Genomic DNA, 20,441 nt, shown 5'->3' with positions numbered 1-20,441 from the left:
ATACTACAAAATTGGAAAGAAGTAAATCCTCCTACTACATTTCAATGGCTTTCTCAAACTATTTCTTGTCTGAGTTTGGAAAAAATTAGAAGCACTATTTTTGACTCATCAGTTAAATTTGAAGAAACTTGGAGACCGTTTATTCGACATTTTCATATGAATTAATTTGGCCTTCTCCAGACCTTTCTGCTTATTCATGTTCAGGTTGGAGTTCCGGAGTTCTTTGACACTATCTTATACTTGTAAACTGTTATTATTGCCTATGTTAGTTTAGTTTAGTGTTTTATTTTTTTAATATATTTTTTTTTCTCACATATTTTTTAATATTTTTTTTCTTTTTTAATGGTTATTTGTTTTTTTTTCATATAATCATGTGGACTTGATTAAGGCATTTTCTTTTGTTGATGTTTAGTAGGATATTATTATCTTATTATCAATGTGATTTCAAGTCTATTGTATTTATAATTTACTTATTACTATGTTATTTTTTTTGTGTATATGTGAAAATCAATAAAAAGATTGAAAAAAAAAGAAAGAAAGAAAGACATTATTTGGAATCCCAGGTCTTTGAGGCTATTTTCTGAGTCTAAAATAAACAATCACCTACACAAACTACTTCGGAAGATGAATGGGAAAGAAAGGTTGGTATTAAACCCCAGGCATACTCTCACCTGCTTCTCGTATTCAAGGAGCTGCTTGGACAGCTGCTGTGTGGCAATACTCATCTCATTCTGTAAAACAAAAATCCAGATTTGGTGACTGTGAAATATTCGTCTGAAGTGTTAAGGATTCAGCAACAATAAATATATAAATGAGGCAGGGTTTTTTTTAAATAACAAATAAAACATTTATTAAACACTGAAAAACAAACCCCAAAAGTAAACAAACAGCTAATGCAACCGGAAATCAGCTGCTGTGCGGCAGCTTGAACAGCTTTATCTTAAAGGGATAAAGCGAAAACAGTTCTTAAAGCGATGTTGCAAAAACAGTTCTTCAAAGTGCTTACAGTCCATTAAAGGAGAGACTTCTTAGACGATTTAAATTCTCTTTCACGTCATGTTGCTGCGGTTCCCAGTCGAACTATACTTTTCCCGGAGAATTTACGAAGATGAAAATGAAACAGCTTAAAGGCGCTGACCTTTCCTTGACGAAACTGTACCCAACCCTTTCTGCTATTATTGCAGGGGTTAACACAGGCACAGCTAACGAATTCTTTCCAAATGGGGATCAAACAAGGTCGAACCTGTTTCACCGTCGAAATCGACTTTCCTCGATCTTTTAGCTCCTGAACTCCGATCTTCACTCTCCACTGATTTTTAACTGGCAGTATTGAAAAGAAACTGCCGGCAATGACCTTTTAAACTTTAGGCATTAAATAAAACTCCACCTTTCAACGGAACTGCATCATAATATTGGACCACGCAGTAGCACAGAGTCAAAATGGCAAATCCAGCCACGAACTGCCCCTCCTCATAGGGAGGGATCCTCCTTTTATACCCTGTTAGAAAAAACTGTCACATGACCTCTACAGGCAGGAAAATGACATCACTCCACCATCACAAGACCACTACCTTAGGTCCAGTGTAGCTTCAACACCACTGTCATGTGACACGTACAAGATACTCACGGGTACGTAACAAAAGGTAGCAATATAATGACAAGCATTCTGCAAACAGTGATTCAGTGTTAATAAATATGCAGTCCTTAATCTTATAAGTGCTCAAAATAAACTCCATGAAAACAGCTAACAACAGAAATATCAATCTTCCATTCCTTTTGACACTATTACTGCAACTACAATTTGTCACTACATTACGATAACAAATGACATGGTCGGCACAACATTGTGGGCCGAAGGGCCTGTAATGTGCTGTAGATGTCCATGTTCTAGGGCATTGGTCTTCACTATGAATGCAGAATGCAAATCACATACAAGCTTGAATTTGCAAAATCCTTTACAGAAAATTACCTGAATTTCTTCAGGTAATCTTTGTGACAAGCTTTGTTATTTGCATCAATTGTTCTTTCTTTGATCATTCACACAAATCCAAACACAAGTGCTGTTTCTGCAGCAGTGTCTGTGCACTTTCCTGGGCCACTCATGCCCTCATTTATATGCCTCATTTCTGTTCTCCCCGACACTTTTTACCTAGTGAAGTCCCCGAAAAGCATCCAGTGCTATTGTCAACCTTGCTGGTCTAAATCACAAAACCTGTTAATCACTGGTAGGCTTGAATGAACTTTTCCCCTGAAACATGCTGTTTAAAGTGACAACTGTTCCTTGCCCTCAATGGCACGTGAGATCTTCTGCAACCTCAGACAAGGTCTCCCACAGCTTTCTTAGCGAGGCTGGGGACCTGCTCAATGCCCTAGTCTCAGGACCATTCCCATCGCTACTGCCAATCTCTGAACTAAAATCCAAGTTCAAGCAGAGGGGACTTTTCCTTCAATGTACAGGAACAGGCAAAGCATGCACAGGGACCTTGCTGATGAGAAGGCATGCCTGTCCACACAGGGACCTCTCTACTAATCCCTGCCTGAAGAGTCTCTATGATCCCCTCACAAAGACTGTGTCTCCTGTAGGCACTGTTTATCACTAGTTTGTCTAGATCTGCTCAACCCTTTGGGACCTCTTGAATGTGAAACAGCTTTCCATTAAGCTGCAACATTAATTGGGGGTTCAGGGAGGAGTTTGAAAAGATTTATTTTTCCCCTTTGCCCTTCTAATTCCAAAATGCAAGCTGCCTTATGATGGATAACTGGAGTAAGCACTGAATCAGTCAGGGGACTCTTTTCACCAGCTTCTTTTATTATTGAGCATTGTGAAGCACATCTTCCTTCCGCTGTTTTCTCAATGATCCCCAGCTGGTTTGGCAGGTAAAGGGAGTGGTTGACTGAAGCTTAAGCTCAAGTATTTACTGCACGTTAATCTATTTTTGGGCAGGAAGTCTTTGTGTTATCTGTAATTACATGTGTCATGAAAGATCCAAGATGTGAAATATGGATTTCTAGGTTACTACAGACATTAATTAAAATCCAACACAATTCAACAAGAAATATAAACAGAAAAATGGGGAAGAGGGAACTATTCAGGTAGGTGATAGGACAGAAACCTGTGCAAAGAATTGCTTCAGGTCAGAAACCAGGAGGAAGGCAGAGCTAGTTGCAGAGAATGGGGAGGGTTAGAGAGGACAAAGGGAATGTGTGCAATAGGGTGGAGACCAAGCAATGCTGAAGGACAACAGAAGGCAGTGGTACCACCTGACACAGGGTGGTGTCTCTTCAGTACCTGTCTGGAACAGGTGTAAATAAAAAATGCAGCTGAGAAAAGAAAGAGGGTAGGGCAGAGAGAAGAAATAGACAGTAATGGAACTGTGACGTTGCCGGAAACCTGCAATAAGAAATGTTGCAAATTTCCATCAGACCAGGCAGTATTTGTAGTGAGAGGGTTAACCTTAAAGTTGGTTGTAAAGCTAGTTATTCCAAACCGATGACATGAGCAAATCAACTAACCTGAGCACCGTACACCCTCTGCATGGCCTGCAGCAGGTTGTTTGTGTAGTCAGTTAATGTGCCTGCATCCTCCTCAAACACACTCAGCAGGGAACGTGTCTGAAACAAGAAAATGCATACCACTTTTTGTAAATGCATAAAAATACGTTATGGTTTTGCTTTAGTATTTCAAGGTGTCAAAACTACCACTGTCAAAAACATTCAACCTTGTGAATGCAATCTACTTGATTTTAATGCCTTGGGAGAACCTTGCTGGGATCACACTTAACAGTTTGTGATGGACAAACTCTTCACACACAACAAAGGGCATGGTCACACAGCTCCAGCAATCCTGAGCTCGGCTACTGTCCATGAGAATTGGAACAGGTTTATTATTGTCACATGTACTGAGATACAGTGAAAAGCTTCTCTTCTATACTGTTCATAACAAACAGAACATTATATAGGGCATTGAGGCCGCACTAGGTAAAAATGCACGATCATATGTAACAGCTACAGAGAGACTGCAAGGTCACAACCCATGCCACATGAGAGTTTGCAAATTCCTGTGACTGCGTGGGCACCCCTTACTCCCATCATCCAGACGTGCAGGTTAAGATAACTGATTGCCATAAATTGCCTCTTGTGTGTTGCTGAACAGTAGAAATTTGGGCAGGTAGATTTAAATGAGGAAAGAATGAAATAGGTTTGGGAGTCTAGTATGGCATATTTCCAAATCTCAAAAGTATGCAATTTTAGTTACCACAAGGTTTTGGTCTAAGGAGTTCCAAGAGAAGACAGCTGGAAACCAGGCTGGTGGTACACACCAGCACCAACTTTCATTTCACACAGATACTTGACATTCTCACACACACACACACACACACACATTACACCTCCCTCCATCATCATCGGCCCTCTCCCCCCACTAGATTACTTCACCCCAGCAACAAAGACTTCAGCAGCTGAAGCAGCATCTGCTGCAGACAAATGGTGCAGCTCAACATTTTGAGTCAGGGTTGGTCTTTATTGTTCCTGTTTCCAGCACTGCAGTCTCTCACGTCTTCACCTTACCCAGTCTCCCTTCTGTCCACACACCCACCCTCCATTAACTGTCCTGGAGCAGACCACTTAGCCACTCACTTCAGAAGGGAGAGGGGTAAGTGTGCCCTCCAGCAGTCAAACTACTCCAGATTCTGATACTAATCCCCAATAGGCAAAGAGCTTCTCATGAGGGCTAGAGGGTATGCTGCTGCTCCAACACACACCACACATTTAGTGGTCAGGGGTGATTCAGACAGTAGCAGTGATCCATCTCAATGGCTGGGGTGGTTCTGGGATGCTAAAGGTAGTTGGGGTAGTTGAGAGTAGTGTGAAAGCGTGAGAGAGGTGAAGGAGTGTGGAATAGTGTGCTGAGATAACAGGAGTGTGGCAATAAGGGGACAGGGTGAGTGGGATGACGAGGGGTGATGGGGGCTGAGGGGTGATGGGTGAGGGATTGATGGGGTGAGGGGTTTGATGGGGAGTGATGGGTGAGGGTTGAAAGATGAGGGGGTTGATGGGGTGATAGGTGAGGGGTTGTTGGGGTGAAGGGTGAGAGGTGATGGGACGTTGAGGGCGATAATGAGTGAGGGGTTAGAGGTGATGGAGTGAGGGTTAAGGGGTGATGCGTGAGAGGTGCTGGGGTAGAGGAAGAAGGAGCGGTACCGGGGGAATGGAGTGGGTGATGTGGCCGAGGTTCGAGCTCCGGCAGGGCCCGCCACCCCTGTCTAGGTCCGGGAGCTCACGGCGGAGTCCGGGCCTGGGCTGTGTTGCGGTTGCGGCAGGTCCAGGCCCGAACTCGGGCCCCGCGGCGGTTCCTACCTGCGGACTGTCCAGCAGCGCCTCCTCCAGCAGCAGCCTGTCTACGGGCGGCATCTTCTCCGCTCCCAACAATGCGCGTGTCCGCGATCCGTGCCCGCGCTCGTTCCTGCCTTCAGTCTGCGCCTGCGCCTGCGCCACAGTCATAGGCAGAACGCCGTTCGGCTCGTCGTGTCCGTGCTAACCCCAGCACGGACACGAATCAACCGTAATCGTGAACCAAAATCGTCGTGTCTAATATTTGTGAGCGTGTGTGAATATTTATTTACGTGTGAATTAAGCATTCTTGGCCGTTTTTCAGTAATTAATTACGGGATATGTATATAAAATACGCGAATGAATGCGTTACGTCATCACGCTGCCACGTGATACGTGGGCACCTCGCTTAAAATAAAGCCTCTTGCGCCTTGGGATCCTCCTTTGAATTAATTTAATGTTTAAAGGCAAGAATATTTCACTCACCGGAACTCTGAACTGATGCCAGAACCAACGGACTCACTTTCAAGAACTCTACAACTCATATTCTGAATACTGGCCTGCTGTGTTCCACCAGCATTTTGTGTGTGTTGTTCTTATTCTCTTTGTATTTTTTTTCTCAGAAGCTGGTAAAAGCTGAGGCTCAGGCATAGCCAAGCACACTCACTTCTCAATTGCTAGGAACATTCAGACTAGTGGTGTTTAGTAGTGTGGCTTTCTGGAGATTTACATAGATATTACTGTACTGTGTAGGCCTGACTGTTAAATGTTATTGTGTAGTGACTTCGGGATGATACCAATTGTAGATATTACTATTGGGACAATGTTCATGTTTCATAGTCTTTAAATTTCTTCTTTTAATTCAGCGTATTTCTGTTTTTCACCTACTGATTTCTGTAAGTTAATGTGTGTTTGGAATGTCTATCTATTAAGTAAATTGGTCCTGCTTGTTTATCCTGTAATATTATATCCAGTTATATAATAATATCTGCAAACACAAGGAAATCTGCAGCTGCTGGAAATTCAAGCAACACACAAAATGTTGGTGGAATGCAGCAGGCCAGGAAGCACCTATAGGAAGAAGTACTGTCAACATCTCAGCCCGAAATGTCGACTGTACTTCTTCCTATAGATGCTGCCTGGCCTGCTGCATTCCACCAGCACTTTGTGTGTGTTGCAGCTATTATAGGTCATCCTATCTGTAGTATTGGATCAGTTGTAATATAATTCGTAGGTTTCTGACTCAGAAACTGGTCAGGCTTGTATTTATAGTAAGGTATGGTATCTTTTATGAGTATTATTGTTATTGTTTTATTTACATAGTTTGTCTTTTGTACATTGGTTGTTTGTCACCTTTGTGTGTCATTTTCACTGATTCTGTTGTGTTTCTTTGTACCTACTGTGAATGCACACAGGAAAATTAATTTCAAGATTGTATATGGTGACATGTATGTACTTTGATAGTAAATTTATTTTGAACTTTGGATTCCTGAGTATAGGGTGTGGGGCCCTGTCTCCCCCACTCCCTCAGGCAGTGTGTTTTAGACTCGAGCCATTGGAGGTAACAAATGCCTTCTCTTTCCCTGTGAACTTCTTTCCACCCCCCCCCCCAACTGCTGTTTTATGGCACAGAAATGGGTTCTGTGGCCCAATCAGTCCATACCGACTAAAATTCCCATCTAAACCAGTTCCATGTGCCTGTTTTTTTTTACCTAAGCCCTTACTACCCATGTGCCTTTCAAATGTTGTTATATAGCTGCCTCAAACATGTGTGCCATTACTTCCTATAAGACAAAGTCAATGGCTGTGATGCTTCACTCCCCAATGAGCTCAATGCCTTTTGTGCACCCTTTGAAATGGGGAATAATACATAATCACGAATCCCCACAGCTCCTGTCAACTATCTGCTCTCTGTCTCGAGGGCTGATATCAGAATATCAAAGAAGAAGGTGAATCCTAACAAGATGTCAGGCCCCAATGGTGTACTTGGCCAGATACTGAAAATCTGTGCTAACTGGGTGGAGTGTTCAAGGACATTTTCAACCTCTCACTGCTGTGGTCTGAGGTTGCCACCTGCTCTAAAAGTGCATCAAATCATAACAGTGCCCACTTGAGTAAGTCATTGGTGGGGCTGCACTTGAAGCACTGTGTACAGTTTTGGTCACCCTGTCACAGGAAAGATATGGTTACATTAGAAAGAGTGCAGAAAAGATTTAAGGATATAGTCTGGACTAGAGAACGTGAGTTACAAGAGAAGATTACCCAGGCTAGGTGTTTTATCCTTGGAGTAAGGCTATTGAAGAGTGACCTTATAGAGATTCGTATATAGGCATCATGGCAACATAGTGGTTAGTGGGACACTATTGCAGCTCGAGGCCTCAGTGCTGGTGTCCACTGTAAGGAGTGTCTGCACTGGTTCCCTGCTCCTGTCTACATCAACAGTGGAGGGGTCTAAGATGTAATGCTCCTGTCTACATCAACAGTGGAGGGGTCTAAGATGTAATGCTCCTGTCTACATCAACAGTGGAGGGGTCTAAGATGTAATGCTCCTGTCTACATCAACAGTAGGGGCGGGGTGTCTATATGTAATTCTCCTGTCTACATTAACAGTGTTGTCGTTGAGAGGGTTGGAAGCTTCAAGCTGTATAAGTGAATATTACCAATAGCCTGTCCTGGACAACCATGTAGACAACTCAGCCACAAAAGTTCATGAATGCCTTTACTTTCTCAGTCTCTGAGGAAATTTTGACCATCTATTTTCATTAATGTATCTCATCAAATCACCTTCCACCACAACAGGTCAAGAGTATCTCCACTCTAATTAGGAGCCTAAGGCGCCTAAGCCTAACCCTAAGGACAACAATTTGTAGACTTCATTGCGTGAGGCTGTTGAGAGGGTTTTATCCCCTCACTACTAATCCACGTTTCTATACCTGGGCCTCTGTACCTCTCTCTGCAACTGGATCCTTGATTATCTTATCAAGAGACCATAATCAGTGTGTATCAGTAGGAACATCTCCACCTTGATGGCAATCAACACAGGTACATAATAAAGATGACTGCCCCTGTTCTCTCTACACTCAGACTGCGCAGCTAAACACAGCTCCTAGGCTATCTTTAAATTCACTGATGACACCAGTGTCATTGATAGAATCTCAAATGGTGATGAAGGCTGGTTGAATGATGTTGCAATAACAATCTTGCACTCAGCATCAATAAGACCACAGAATTCACTCTGGACTCAGGAAGGAGCAATCGGGGGAACACACACCAGTCCTCATTTGGGGTCAGTAGTGGAAAGGGTGAGTAGTTTCTGATTCCTGGCCTTTAATATCTTAGAAGACTGTCGTAGGCACAACACATTGATGCAATTACGAAGAAGGCGTGCCACCGGCTTCATTAGAGTTTGTGGAGTTACAGTATGTGTGGTGAACTATATATACCTGTCTGGACACGCCCCCTGCTGGCTGCTCTTGTGGCTCCTCCCACAGACCCCTGTATAAAGGCAATTGAGGCCTGAGCCCAGCCTTTCAGTCTCCAGGATGTAGTATGGTGGTCACTCACTGCTTGCTCCTTCTTCCAGTCAATAAAAGCCGATATCTCCCTTTTACGTCTCAGAGTGAGTTATTGATGGTGCATCAGTATGTCACTCAAGACTCTTCAAAATTTCTAAAATTATGGGAATCATATATAGGCCTCCAAATAGTAGCCAAGATGTGGGGTTGAGATTGCGAAGGGAGCTGGAAAAGATATGTAATAAGGGTAATGGCACAGTTGTAATGGGGGAACTTCAATATGCGAAGGGATTGGGAAAACCAGGTTGGTGTCGAATTGCAAGAGAGGGAATTTGTTGAATGCTTATGAGATGGCTTTCTAGAGCAGTTTGTGCTTGAGCCTACTCAGGGAGGGGCATCTTAGATTGGGTGCTGTGTAATAACCCAGATCTTTATTAGGGAGCTTAATGTAAAGGAACCCTAAGGAGGCAGTGAGCATAATATGATTGAAATCGTACTGCAATTTGAGAAGGAGAAGCATACATCACATGAATCAGTAATTACAGAGACATGAGAGAGGAGTTTGCCCAGGTGGATTGGAGGGGGATACTGGCGGGGATATCAATAGAGCAGAGATGGCTGAAGCTTCTGAAATTAGTTCATAAGGCACAAGATAGATATGTCCCACAGAAGCAGAAGGGCAGGAGTTGGCAACTGTGGCTGACAAGGGAATGGCATATAAGGTAGCAATAGTGAGTGAGAAGTTGGATGATTGGGAAGCTTTTAAAATCAAACAAAAGGCAACTAAAAAAAGCTATAAGAAGGCAAAAGTTGAAAAATAAGGGCAAACTGGCCAATAATATAAAGCAGGATACTAAAAGGTTTTTTTCAGTTATACGAAGTAAAAGCAGGGTGAGAGTTGATATTGGACCACTGGAAAATGATGCTGGTTAGGTAGTAATGGGGGACAAAGAAATAGTCGATGAACTTAATGAGTGCTTTGCATCTATCTTTACTGTGGAAGACATGAGCAGTCTGCCAGAGGTTCATGAGTGTCAGGGAGTAGGAGTGAGTGTCATTGCTATTACAAAGTAAAATGTGCTAGGCAAACTCAAAGGTCTTAAGGTGAATAATTCACCCAAGCCAGATGTACTACATCCCAGAGCCCTGAGAGAGGTTGCTGAAGAGATAATGGATGCATTGGTCATGATCTTTCACTTGATTCCGGCATGGTTCCTGAGGACTGGAAGATTGCAAATGTCATTCCACTTTTTAAGAAGGGAGGAAGGCAAAAGAAAGGAAATTACAGGCTATTTAGCCTAACCTCAGAGACTGGGAAAGTGTTGGAGTTCATTATTAAGGATAAGGTTTCGGGCTACTTGGAGACTAATGATAAGATAAGTTAAAGTCAGCATGGTTTTTGTGAAAGGAAATCTTGCCTGTTAGAGCTCTTCGAGGAAATAACAAGCAGGGTGGACAAAGGAGAGGCAATGGATGTCATTTACTTGGATTGTCAGAGGGCATTTGATAAGGTGCCACACATGAGGCTGCTTAACAAGATAAAATCCTATGGCATTACAGGAAAGACACAGGCATGGATAGAGAAATAGCTGACAAGCAGGAGGCAGTAAGTGGGAATAAAGAGAACCTTTTTCTGATTGGCTACCAGTGACTAGTGGTGTTCCTCAGGGTTCACTGCTGGGATAGATTTGGATAATGGAATTGATGTGGCAAAGTTTGAAGATCATACAAAGATGGGTGGAGGGGTAGGTAGTGCTGAGGAAACAATGCAATTACAGCAGGACAAATTGGAAGACTGGGCAAACAAGTGGCAGATGGAATATAGTGTTGGGAAATGTATGTTAATGCATTATGGTAAAAGGAACAATAGTGCAAACTATTATCTAAATGGGGAGAAAATTCAAACAGAGGTGCAAAAGGATTTAGGAGTTCAGGTCATTTTTTGAACAGTTTGAATGGGGCACGACTGCGCAAGCGCATGAAGGCCTCTGAAACAGTGGGAGAGTTTAAAAAGTGAATAGATTAATGGAGCAGGCGTCGGAGTAGTGGGAGACAGAGTAGGAAGGCTTTGGCTCGAGAGGCTTCGGCGAGTAGCAGCTGAGGACGAACTTGCTCCCAGTCAGGTAAGACCGGGTAAGCTCCTTTAATTAATCTAATTAGGTTAGAAGTAGCTAATGGAGGCAGCAGTTAGGGCAGTCGGGAGCTCCATTTGCAGTATGTGGGAAGTCAGGGAGACCACAATTTTCCCTGATGACCACACCTGCAAAAGGTGCATCCAGCTGCAGCTCCTGACAAACCGAGTTAGGGAGCTGGAACTGGATGAACTTTAGATCATTCAGGGGGTCAGAGGCAGAAATAGACAGGAGTTTCAGGGAGATAGTTAACCCTTAAGAGTCAGGAGGCAGGTAGCTGTGTGACTTTCAGGAGAGGGAAGGGGAATAGACCAAATGAGCAGAGCACCCCTGTGGCCGTTGCCATCAACAATAAGTATACCGTTTTGGATATTGTTGGTGGGGATGACCTACCAGGGACAAGTTGCAGTGGTCACATCTCTGGCACCGAGACTGGACCCTCAGCTCAGGAGGGAAGGAGGGAAAAGAGGAGAGCAGTAGTGATAGGGAATTCAATAGTTAGGGGGACAGATAAGAGGTTCTGTGGGAGAGATCAAGAATCTCCGATTGTCTATTGCCTCCCTAGTGCCAGGACCTGTAATATCTCGGATCAAGTTCTCGATATTCTCAAGAGGGAGGGTGAGCAGCCAGATGTCATGGTCCATGTAGGGATCAATGATGTGGATAGGAAGAAGGAGGAGGTGCTGCAGAGAGAGTTTAGGGAATTAGGTGCAAAGTTGAATGACAGGACCTCCAGGGTTGCAATCTCAGGACTGCTACCAGTGTCAGGTGCTAATGAGGCTAGAAATAGGAAGATAATGCAGCTAAATACGTGACTAAGGAGTTGGTGCAGGAGGGAGGGCTTCATGTTTCTCGACAATTGGGCCTTGTTCCAGGGAAGGTGGGGACTAATATCCTTGCAGGAAGGTTGGCTAGTGCTACTCCGGGGGGGGGGGGGGTTAAAATAAATTTGCAGGGGAGGGGAACCAGAGTGTTAGAGCAGATAGTGAGGTGGAGGAGGATAAAGGTCATGCGAGAACTGCAAATATAGTGCATGGAGTAAAGCCAGATTTAAGATAAGGAGGCTTTCAAGAAAGAGAAGCAGAATAAAGGGTGTAAAGGTAGAAGGGCTAAAGTACGTGCACTTCAATGCAAGAAGCATCAGGAACAAAGTTGATGAACTGAGAGCTTGGATACATACATGGAATTATGATGTAGTGGCCATTATGGAGACTTGGCTGGCACCAGGGCAGGAATGAATTCTCAATATTCCTGGATTTCAGTGTTTTAAAAGGGATAGAAAGGGGGAGGAGGGGTGGCATTATCGGTCAGGGATACTATTACAGCTACAGAAAGGGTGGATAATGTAGCAGGATCTTCTTTTGAGTCAGTATGGGTGGAAGTCAGGAACGGGAAGGCAGCAGTTACTCTATTGGGAGTATTCTATAGGCCCCCTAGTAGCAGCAGATAGTAGCAGCGAGGAGCAGATTGGGAGGCAGATTTTGGAAAGGTGCAAAAATAACAGGGTTGTTATCATGGGTGACTTTAACTTCCTGATTAGTTCCAATGATTTAGATGGGGCAGAGTTTAAGTGTGTCCAGGATGGATTACTGTCACAGTATGTTGACAGGCTGACTAGGTGGAATACCAATACTGGATCTGGTATTAGGTAACGAACCGGGTCAGGTCACAGATCTTTCAGTGGGTGAGCATCTGGGGGACAGTGACCACTGCTCCTGGCCTTTAGCATTATCATGGAAAAGGATAGAATTAGAGAGGACAGGAAAAATTTTAATTGGGGAAGGGCAAATTTTGAGGCTATAAGGCTAGAACTTGCGGGTGTGAATTGGGATGATGTTTTTGCAGGGAAATGTACTATGGACATATGGTCGATGTTTAGGGATCTCTTGCAGGATGTTAAGGATAAATTTGTCCTGGTGAGGAAGATTAAGAATGGTGGGGTGAAGGAACCACAGGTGACAAGAGAGGTGGAGAATCTAGTCAGGTGGAAGAAGGCAGCGTATATGAGGTTTAGGAAGCAAGGATCAGATGGGTCTATTGAGGAATATAGGGTAGCAAGAAAGGAGCTTAAGAAGGGGCTGAGGAGAGCAAGAAGGGGGCATGAGAAGGCCTTGGCAAATAGGGTAAAGGAAAACCCCAAGGCATTCTTCAATTATGTGAAGAACAAAAGGATGACAGAAGTGAAGGTAGGATCGATTAGAGATAAAGGTGGGAAGATGTGCCTGGAGGCTGTGGAAGTGAGTGCGTTCCTCAATGAATACTTTTCTTCAGTATTCACCAATGAGAGTGAACTTTTATACAGTGAGAACAATATGAGTGAGGTTGAAGTTCTGGAATATGTTGATATTAAGGGAGAGGAGGTGTTAGAGTTGTTAAAATATGTTAGGATGGATAAGTCCCCGGGGCCTGACAGAATATTCCCCAGGCTGCTCCAAGAGGCGAGGGATGAGATTGCTGAGCCTCTGGCTTGGATCTTGTATGTTGTCCACGGGAATAGTTCCAGAGAATTGGAGGGAGGTGGATGTTGTCCCCTTGTACAAAAAAGGTAGTAGGGATAGTCTAGGTAATTATAGACCAGTTAGCCTTATGTCTGTGCTGGGAAAGCTGTTGGAAAAGATTCTTAGAGATAGGATCTGTGGGCATTTAGAGAATCATGGTCTGATCAGGGACAGTCAACATAGTTTTGTGAAGGGCAGATCGTGTCTAACAAGCCTGTTAGAGTTCTTTGAGGAGGTGACCAGGTATATAGATGAGGGTAGTGCAGTGGATGTGATCTGCATAGATTTTAGTAAGGCATTTGATAAGGTTCAGAAAGTCAGAAGGCATGGGATCCAGGAAAGTTTGGCCAGGTGGATTCAGAATTGGCTTGCCTGCAGAAAGCTGGGGGTCGTGGTGGAGGGAGTACATTCAGATTGGAGGGTTGTGACTAGTGGTGTCCCACAAGGATCTGTTCTGAGACTCCTACTTTTCGTGATTTTTATTAACGACCTGGATGTGGGGGTAGAAGGTTGGGTTGGCAAGTTTGCAGACGACACAAAGGTTGGTGGTGTTGTGGATAGTGCAGAGGATTGTCAAAGATTGCAGAGACATTAATAGGATGCAGGAATGGGCTGAGAAATGGCAGATGGAGTTCAAACCGGAGAAGTGTGAGGTGGCACACTTTGGAAGGACAAACTCCAAGGCAGAGTACAAAGTAAATGGCAGGATATTGGTAGTGTGGAGGAGCAGAGGGATCTGGGGGTACATGTCCAAAGATCCCTGAAAGTTGCCTCACAGGTAGATAGAGTAGTTAAGAAAGCTTAGCTTTCATAAGTTGAGGGATAGAGTTTAAGAGTCGCAGGGTAATGATGCAGCTCTATAAAAATCTGGTTAGGCCACACTTGGAGTACTGTGTCCAGTTCTGGTTGCCTCACTATAGGAAGGATGTGAAGCATTGGAAAGGGTACAGAGGAGATTTACCAGGATGCTGCCTGGTTTATTATGATCAGAGATTAAGGGAGCTAGGGCTTTACTCTTTGGAGAGAAGGAGGATGAGAGGAGACATGATAGAGGTATACAAGATATTAAGAGGCATAGATAGAGTGGACAGCTAGTGCCTCTTCCCCAGGGCACCACTGCTCAATACAAGAGGACATGGCTTTAAGGTAAGGGGAGGGAAGTTCAAGGGGGATATTAGAGGAAGGTTTTTCACTCAGAGAGTGGTTGGTGTGTGGAATGCACTGCCTGAGTCAGTGGTGGAGGCGGATACACTAGTGAAATTTAAGAGTCTACTAGACAGGTATATGGAGGAATTTAAAGTGGGGGTGTGGTGACCCACTTCCTAGCGCACTCGAACCGGCTCACAAATAGCCAGCGCGCCAGCTCAAAGGCCAGTCCCAAAAGGGCGCCAGGTCTGCTTCACCAACAAAGGGAAAAGCCTGCGGGGGATTGTGAGTACGTGCCTCTACAGCATCCGCGCCCGGGGAGGGCGGGATCAGGGAGGCTTCACAAGGCTGTGAAGTTCGAATAAAATCTTTCTTTAACTGCAGTTTACCGACTCCGTGTCGTTATTTTAGCACTGCGTGTAGCACACTGCGGTGACCCCGACGGTCCAAACGATTTTTGGACCAGAGATGACCGATGCCGCATCTGTTCATGTGGTTTCATTGAAACTGCCAAGCTTCTGGATGCTGCGACCTCACCTGTGGTTCCAGCAAGCAGAAGCCCAATTCCACGTTCGGCAGATAACCTCAGAGGACACACGTTACTACTACGTGGTGAGCTGCCTCGACTAGGACACAGCGGCCCAGGTTGAGGAGTTTGTACAGTCTCCCCCAGCAGACGGCAAGTACACGGAATTCAAAGCCCTGCTCATAAGGACTTTCGGACTTTCACGGCGCTTTCACGGCCCGTTTACTGCACCTGGATGGCTTGGGAGACAGACCTCCATCGGCTTTAATGAATGAGATGTTGTCTCTGGCCGGTGGACACAAACCCTGCCTCATCTCATGTTTGAGCAGGCATACCTGGAGCAGCTGCCCGAGGACATACGCCTGCTGCTGTCCGATGCGGATTTCAGCGACCCCCGAAAGGTGGCAGCCCAGGCGGACTTGCTGTGGAATGCCAAGAAGGAGAGTGGGGCGTCCATCACACAGATCATTAGGCCTCGCTCCCAGCAGCAAACCAGACCAGGCCCGGCCACAGAGCCTGCTAACCCCAAAGGCAGGGGTGAGGAGACCAATGAACAATGGTGCTTCTACCACCAGTGGTGGGGTCTCCGGTTTGCAGCTCCAGGACCTCCCCGTGGGCCCAGGTGAGAGGACCATACTCTGTGACGTCGGCACCGGCCAGCCCCGTCCCGTCGTCCTGGCACCTTGGCAGCGACGCGTTTTCGACTCCATTCATAACTTAGCAGCATCCCTCCATCAGGACAACCATCCGGATGGTCTCCAGCAGGTTCGTTTGGCACGGACTCCGCAAGCAGGTCAGTGAATGGGCCAGAACGTGCATGCACTGCCAGACAGCCAAGGTGCAGCAGCACACCAAAGCTCTGCCACAGCAGTTCCACCCCACCCACCGGCGTTTTGACCACATTCATGTGGATATCGTGGGCCCCCTGCCAGTGTTGCGCAGAGCGCGGCACCTCCTGACTATCGTGGACCGGTTCACATGATGGCCAGAGGCGATCCCGCTCACCGACACCACCTCCGAATCTTGCGCCCGGGCACTGATCGCCACCTGGGTGTCCCGCTGTGGTGAACTACATATACCCGTCTGGACACGCCCCCTGCTGACTGCTCCTGTGGCTCCTCCCACAGACCCCTGTATAAAAGCGATCAAGGCCTGAGCCCGGCCTCTCAGTCTCCAGGATGTAGTATGGTGGTCACTCACTGTTTGTTCTTTCTTCCAGTCAATAAAAGCCGATATCTCGCCTTTACGTCTCAGTTATTGATGGTGCATCACCGGCTTTGGTGTACCGACCCACATTACCTCTGACAGAGGCACCCAGTTCACCTCCAGCCTGTGGTCAGCTATGGCCAGACTTTTAGGGACACAGCTGCACCACACAACTGCCTACCACCCACAGTCGAACAGCCTGGTGGAGCATTTCCACCATCACCTAAAGTCGGCTCTCATGGCCCACCTGAGAGGAGCTAACTGGGTGGACGAGCTTCCCTGGGTCCTACTCGGCATCCGCACGGTGCCCAAAGACGATCTGCCACGTTGCCGAGTTGGAGTACGGAGCACCCCTGGTCATCCCCAGGGAGTTCATACCAGCCCCAAGGGGGCAAGAGGAAGAACCCGCAGCAGTCCTGGGCAGACTACGCGAGAGGCTCGGTGACCTGGCCCCCATACCCACTTCGCAGCACGGGCAGAACCTGACCTGCATACCCCAAGACCTGCAGAACTGTAAGTTTGTGTTTATATGAAGGGGCGGGCATCGGCCACCGCTGCAACAGCCCTACGAGGGGCCGTTTACGGTGCTCAGGAACAACGGGTCCATATTCATGCTGGACGTTGGGGTGAGAGAGGTTTTCACGGTGGACCGACTCAAACCGGCCCATGTGGACTTGGCACAACCGGTCCAGTTTCTGGCACCGCTGCGCAGAGGCCAACCTCCCCGACAGGGTCCGGCCCAGACTGTGGACATTGGGGGGGTGTATTGCCGGTTCTGGGTGGGGGGGGTTATGTGGCAACCCACTTCCTAGCGCACTCGAACCGGCTCACAAATAGCCAGCGTGCTGGCACAAAGGCCAGTCCCAAAAGGGTGCCAGGTCTGCTTCACCAACAAAGGGAAAAGCCTGCAGGGGATTGTGAGTATGTGCCCCTACAGCATCCGCGCCCGGGGAGGGCGGGATCAGGGAGGCTTTAAAGCAAGGCTGTGAAGTTCGAATAAAATCTTTCTTTAACTGCAGTTTACCGACTCCGTGTCGTTATTTTAGCGCTGCGTATAGCACACCACTACAGGGGGATATTTGGGAGGCAGAGTTTAAAGGTCGGCACAACATTTTGGGAACACTGTGCTGTACTATTCTATGTTCTTATGCAAGACTCCCAGAACGTTAACTTACAGGTTGAGCCTGTGGTAAAGAAAGCAAATGCAATGTTGGCATTTATTTCAAGGGGAATAATAAAAGCAAGACATTACTGCTCAGGCTTTACAAGACACTATTTAGGCCGTACTTGGAGTATTGTCAAAGGTTTTGGGCCCCGTCTCTCAGAAAGGATGTGTTGTCATTGGAGAGTCCAGAGGAGATTCACAAGGATGATTCTGGGAATAAGGGGGTTAACCTATGAGAAGCGTTTGGCAGCTTTGGGCCTGTACTCACTGGAATTTAGAAGAATGCGTGGGAATCTCATTGAAACATATCGAATGTTGAAAGGAGTAGATATGGAGAGGATGTTTCCTATAGTAGGGTTATCCAGAACTAGAGGGCCCAGCCTCAAAATTGAGAGGTGACCCTTTAGAACAGAGGTAAGGAAGAGAGTAGTGAATCTGTGGAATGCTCTGCCACAGACTGCAGTGGAGGCCAAGTCCTTGGGTACATTTAAGGCAGAATTTGATAATTTCTTGATGAGTCAGGGCATCAAAGGATATGGTGAGAAGGCAGGTGTGTGGGGTTGAGTGAAATCCGGGATCAGAATGATGGAGCAGACTCAATAGGCTGAATGGCCTAATTTTGCTCTTATGGCTTATGAGAATATAAGATATAGGAGTAGAAATAGGCCATTCAGCCCCTCGAATCTTCTCCACCATTCAATCATGGCTGATCCAATTCTTCCAGTCATCCCCACTCCCCTGCCTCCTCCCCATACCCTTTGATGCCCTGGCTAATCAAGAACCTAACTATCTCTGCCTTAAATGCATCCAATGACTTGGCCTCCACAGCCACTAGTGGCAACAAATTCCACATATTCAATACCCTTTAACTAAAGTAATTTCTCCACAGCACAGTTCTAAAAAGCACGTCCTTCAATCCTAAAGTTGTGCCCTCTTGTCCTAGACTCACCTACCAGGAGAAAAAACTTTGCCATATCTAATCTGTTCAGGCCTTTTAACATGTTTCTATGAGATCCCCTCTCATTCTCCTGAACTCCAGGGAATACAGCCCCAGAGCTGCCAGACATTGCCCATACAGTAACCCTTTCATTCCTGGAATCATTCTCGTGAATCTTCTCTGAACCCTCTCCAAAGTCAGTATACCCTTTCTAAAATACGGAGCCCAAAACTTCACACAACACTCCAAGTGTGGCCTCACGAGTGCCTTATAGAGCATCAACATGACATCCCTGCTCTTATGTTCTATACGAACAGTTTCTTCCCGTCCACCATCTGATTTCTGAAGGGTCCAAGAATCCAAGAACTCTACCTCACTATTCTTCCCGTTTACATTATTTAATTCTGTAATTTATATGTCTTTGGAAGGTGCCACTGCCACAAAACAGCAAATCTCATGTCAGTTAAGTCACTGATAGTAGATTTAATTCTGCTTCTGAACCACTTCCTCTGCCAGCTGATTCCATGAAAAAAATGCTCCCCAGGGGCTGTATGACTCTAACCAATCTTTCCTCTGCCATAGTGAGCCCCAACATAAACTGGAAGTATGACATCTCTATGCAACCCTCTGGAATAATTATTGTTTTGTTTTCCAACTTCAGGAATTGCTCTCTCATCCTTTCCCATTCTCATGGTTCTGTCCCTTGCTCATCTTATTCCCTTCAAATGTCTTGCTAATGCTCCTGGTGACTAGTCGTGCTCTGCAGGAGTCGGTGTTGGGACTGCTTCTGAACCATTATTACATATATATATATTATATGTCAGTGATTTGGATGACAGACTTGATGGCTTCATGGCCAAGTTTGTGGACTGTACGAAGACAGGTGGAGTGACAGATAGTGCTGAGGAAGCAGGGAGTCTGCAGGAGAATGGGTAAAGAAATGGAAGATGGAATACAACATTGGGAATGTATCGTTATGCACTTTGGTACAAGGAATAAAGGCACAGACAGTTTTCTAAATGGGGAGTTAATTTAGAAATCAGAAGCGCAAATGGACTTCAGAGTCCTTGTGCAGGTTAACTTGCAGGTTAAGTTGGTGGTAAGAAAGGCAAGTGCAATGACGGCATTCATTTCAAGAGGACTAGAATACAAGAGCAAAGATGTGATGCTAAGGTTTTATAAGGCTGCACTTGAAGTATGAATTGATTGATTGAATAAATTGATTGAAGTGGATAAATCTCCAGATCCTGACAGGATATTCCCCAGGACCTTGAGGGAAGTTTGTGTAGAGATAGCAGGAGCTCTGACGGAGATCTTTAAGATGTCATTAGAAACGGGGATTGTGCCGGAGGATTGGCATATTGCTCATGTGGTTCCATTGTTTAAAAAGGGTTCTAGAAGTAAGCCTAGCAATTATAGACCTGTCAGTTTGACATCGGTGGTGGGTAAATTAATGGAAAGTATTCTTAGAGATAGTATTTATAATTATCTGGATAGACAGAATCTGATTAGGAGTAGCCAGCATGGATTTGTGCGTGGAAGGTCATGTTTGACAAACCTTATTGAAGTTTTTGAAGAAGTTATGAGGAATGTTGACGAGGGTAAGGCAGTGGATGTAGTCTATATGGACTTCAGCAAGGCCTTTGACGAAGTTCCACATGGAAGGTTAGTTAAGAAGGTTCAGTCGTTAGGTATTAATGCTGGAGTAATAAAATGGATTCAACAGTGGCTAGGTGGGAGATGCCAGAGAGTAGTAGTGGATAATTGTTTATCGGGATGGAGGCCGGTGACTAGCCTCAGGGATCTGTTTTGGGCCCAATGTTGTTTGTAATATACATAAATGATCTGGATGATGGGGTGGTAAATTGGATTAGTAAGTATGCCGATGATACTAAGGTAGGAGGCTTTGTGGATAATGAGGTGGGTTTTCAAAACTTGCAGGGAGATTTATGCCGGTTAGAAGAATGGGCTGAACGTTGGCAGATGGA

The 20,441-nt window shown here is 45.5% G+C and overlaps 1 protein-coding gene across 2 annotated transcripts in view; it reads right to left on the bottom strand.

The window, feature by feature from the left end:
- appl2 (adaptor protein, phosphotyrosine interaction, PH domain and leucine zipper containing 2) overlaps nucleotides 1-5,518 on the bottom strand; it is a 118,433-nt gene extending 112,915 nt beyond the window's left edge. For both annotated transcript variants that reach the window (XM_059987844.1, XM_059987845.1), the window contains exons 1-3: nucleotides 5,356-5,518; nucleotides 3,514-3,612; nucleotides 672-731 (exon numbers count right to left, since the gene is read on the bottom strand). In XM_059987844.1, coding sequence (XP_059843827.1) covers nucleotides 672-731; nucleotides 3,514-3,612; nucleotides 5,356-5,499 — 303 coding nt within the window. In that variant the 5' untranslated portion in view covers nucleotides 5,500-5,518. The remainder of the gene's footprint in view (nucleotides 1-671; nucleotides 732-3,513; nucleotides 3,613-5,355) is intronic.
- Between the last annotated feature and the right edge of the window lie 14,923 nt (nucleotides 5,519-20,441).

The sequence above is a fragment of the Hypanus sabinus genome, chromosome 13, assembly GCF_030144855.1.
Source record: "Hypanus sabinus isolate sHypSab1 chromosome 13, sHypSab1.hap1, whole genome shotgun sequence".
NCBI lineage: Eukaryota > Metazoa > Chordata > Chondrichthyes > Myliobatiformes > Dasyatidae > Hypanus > Hypanus sabinus.
This window is presented reverse-complemented; position numbering and strand designations above follow the sequence as displayed.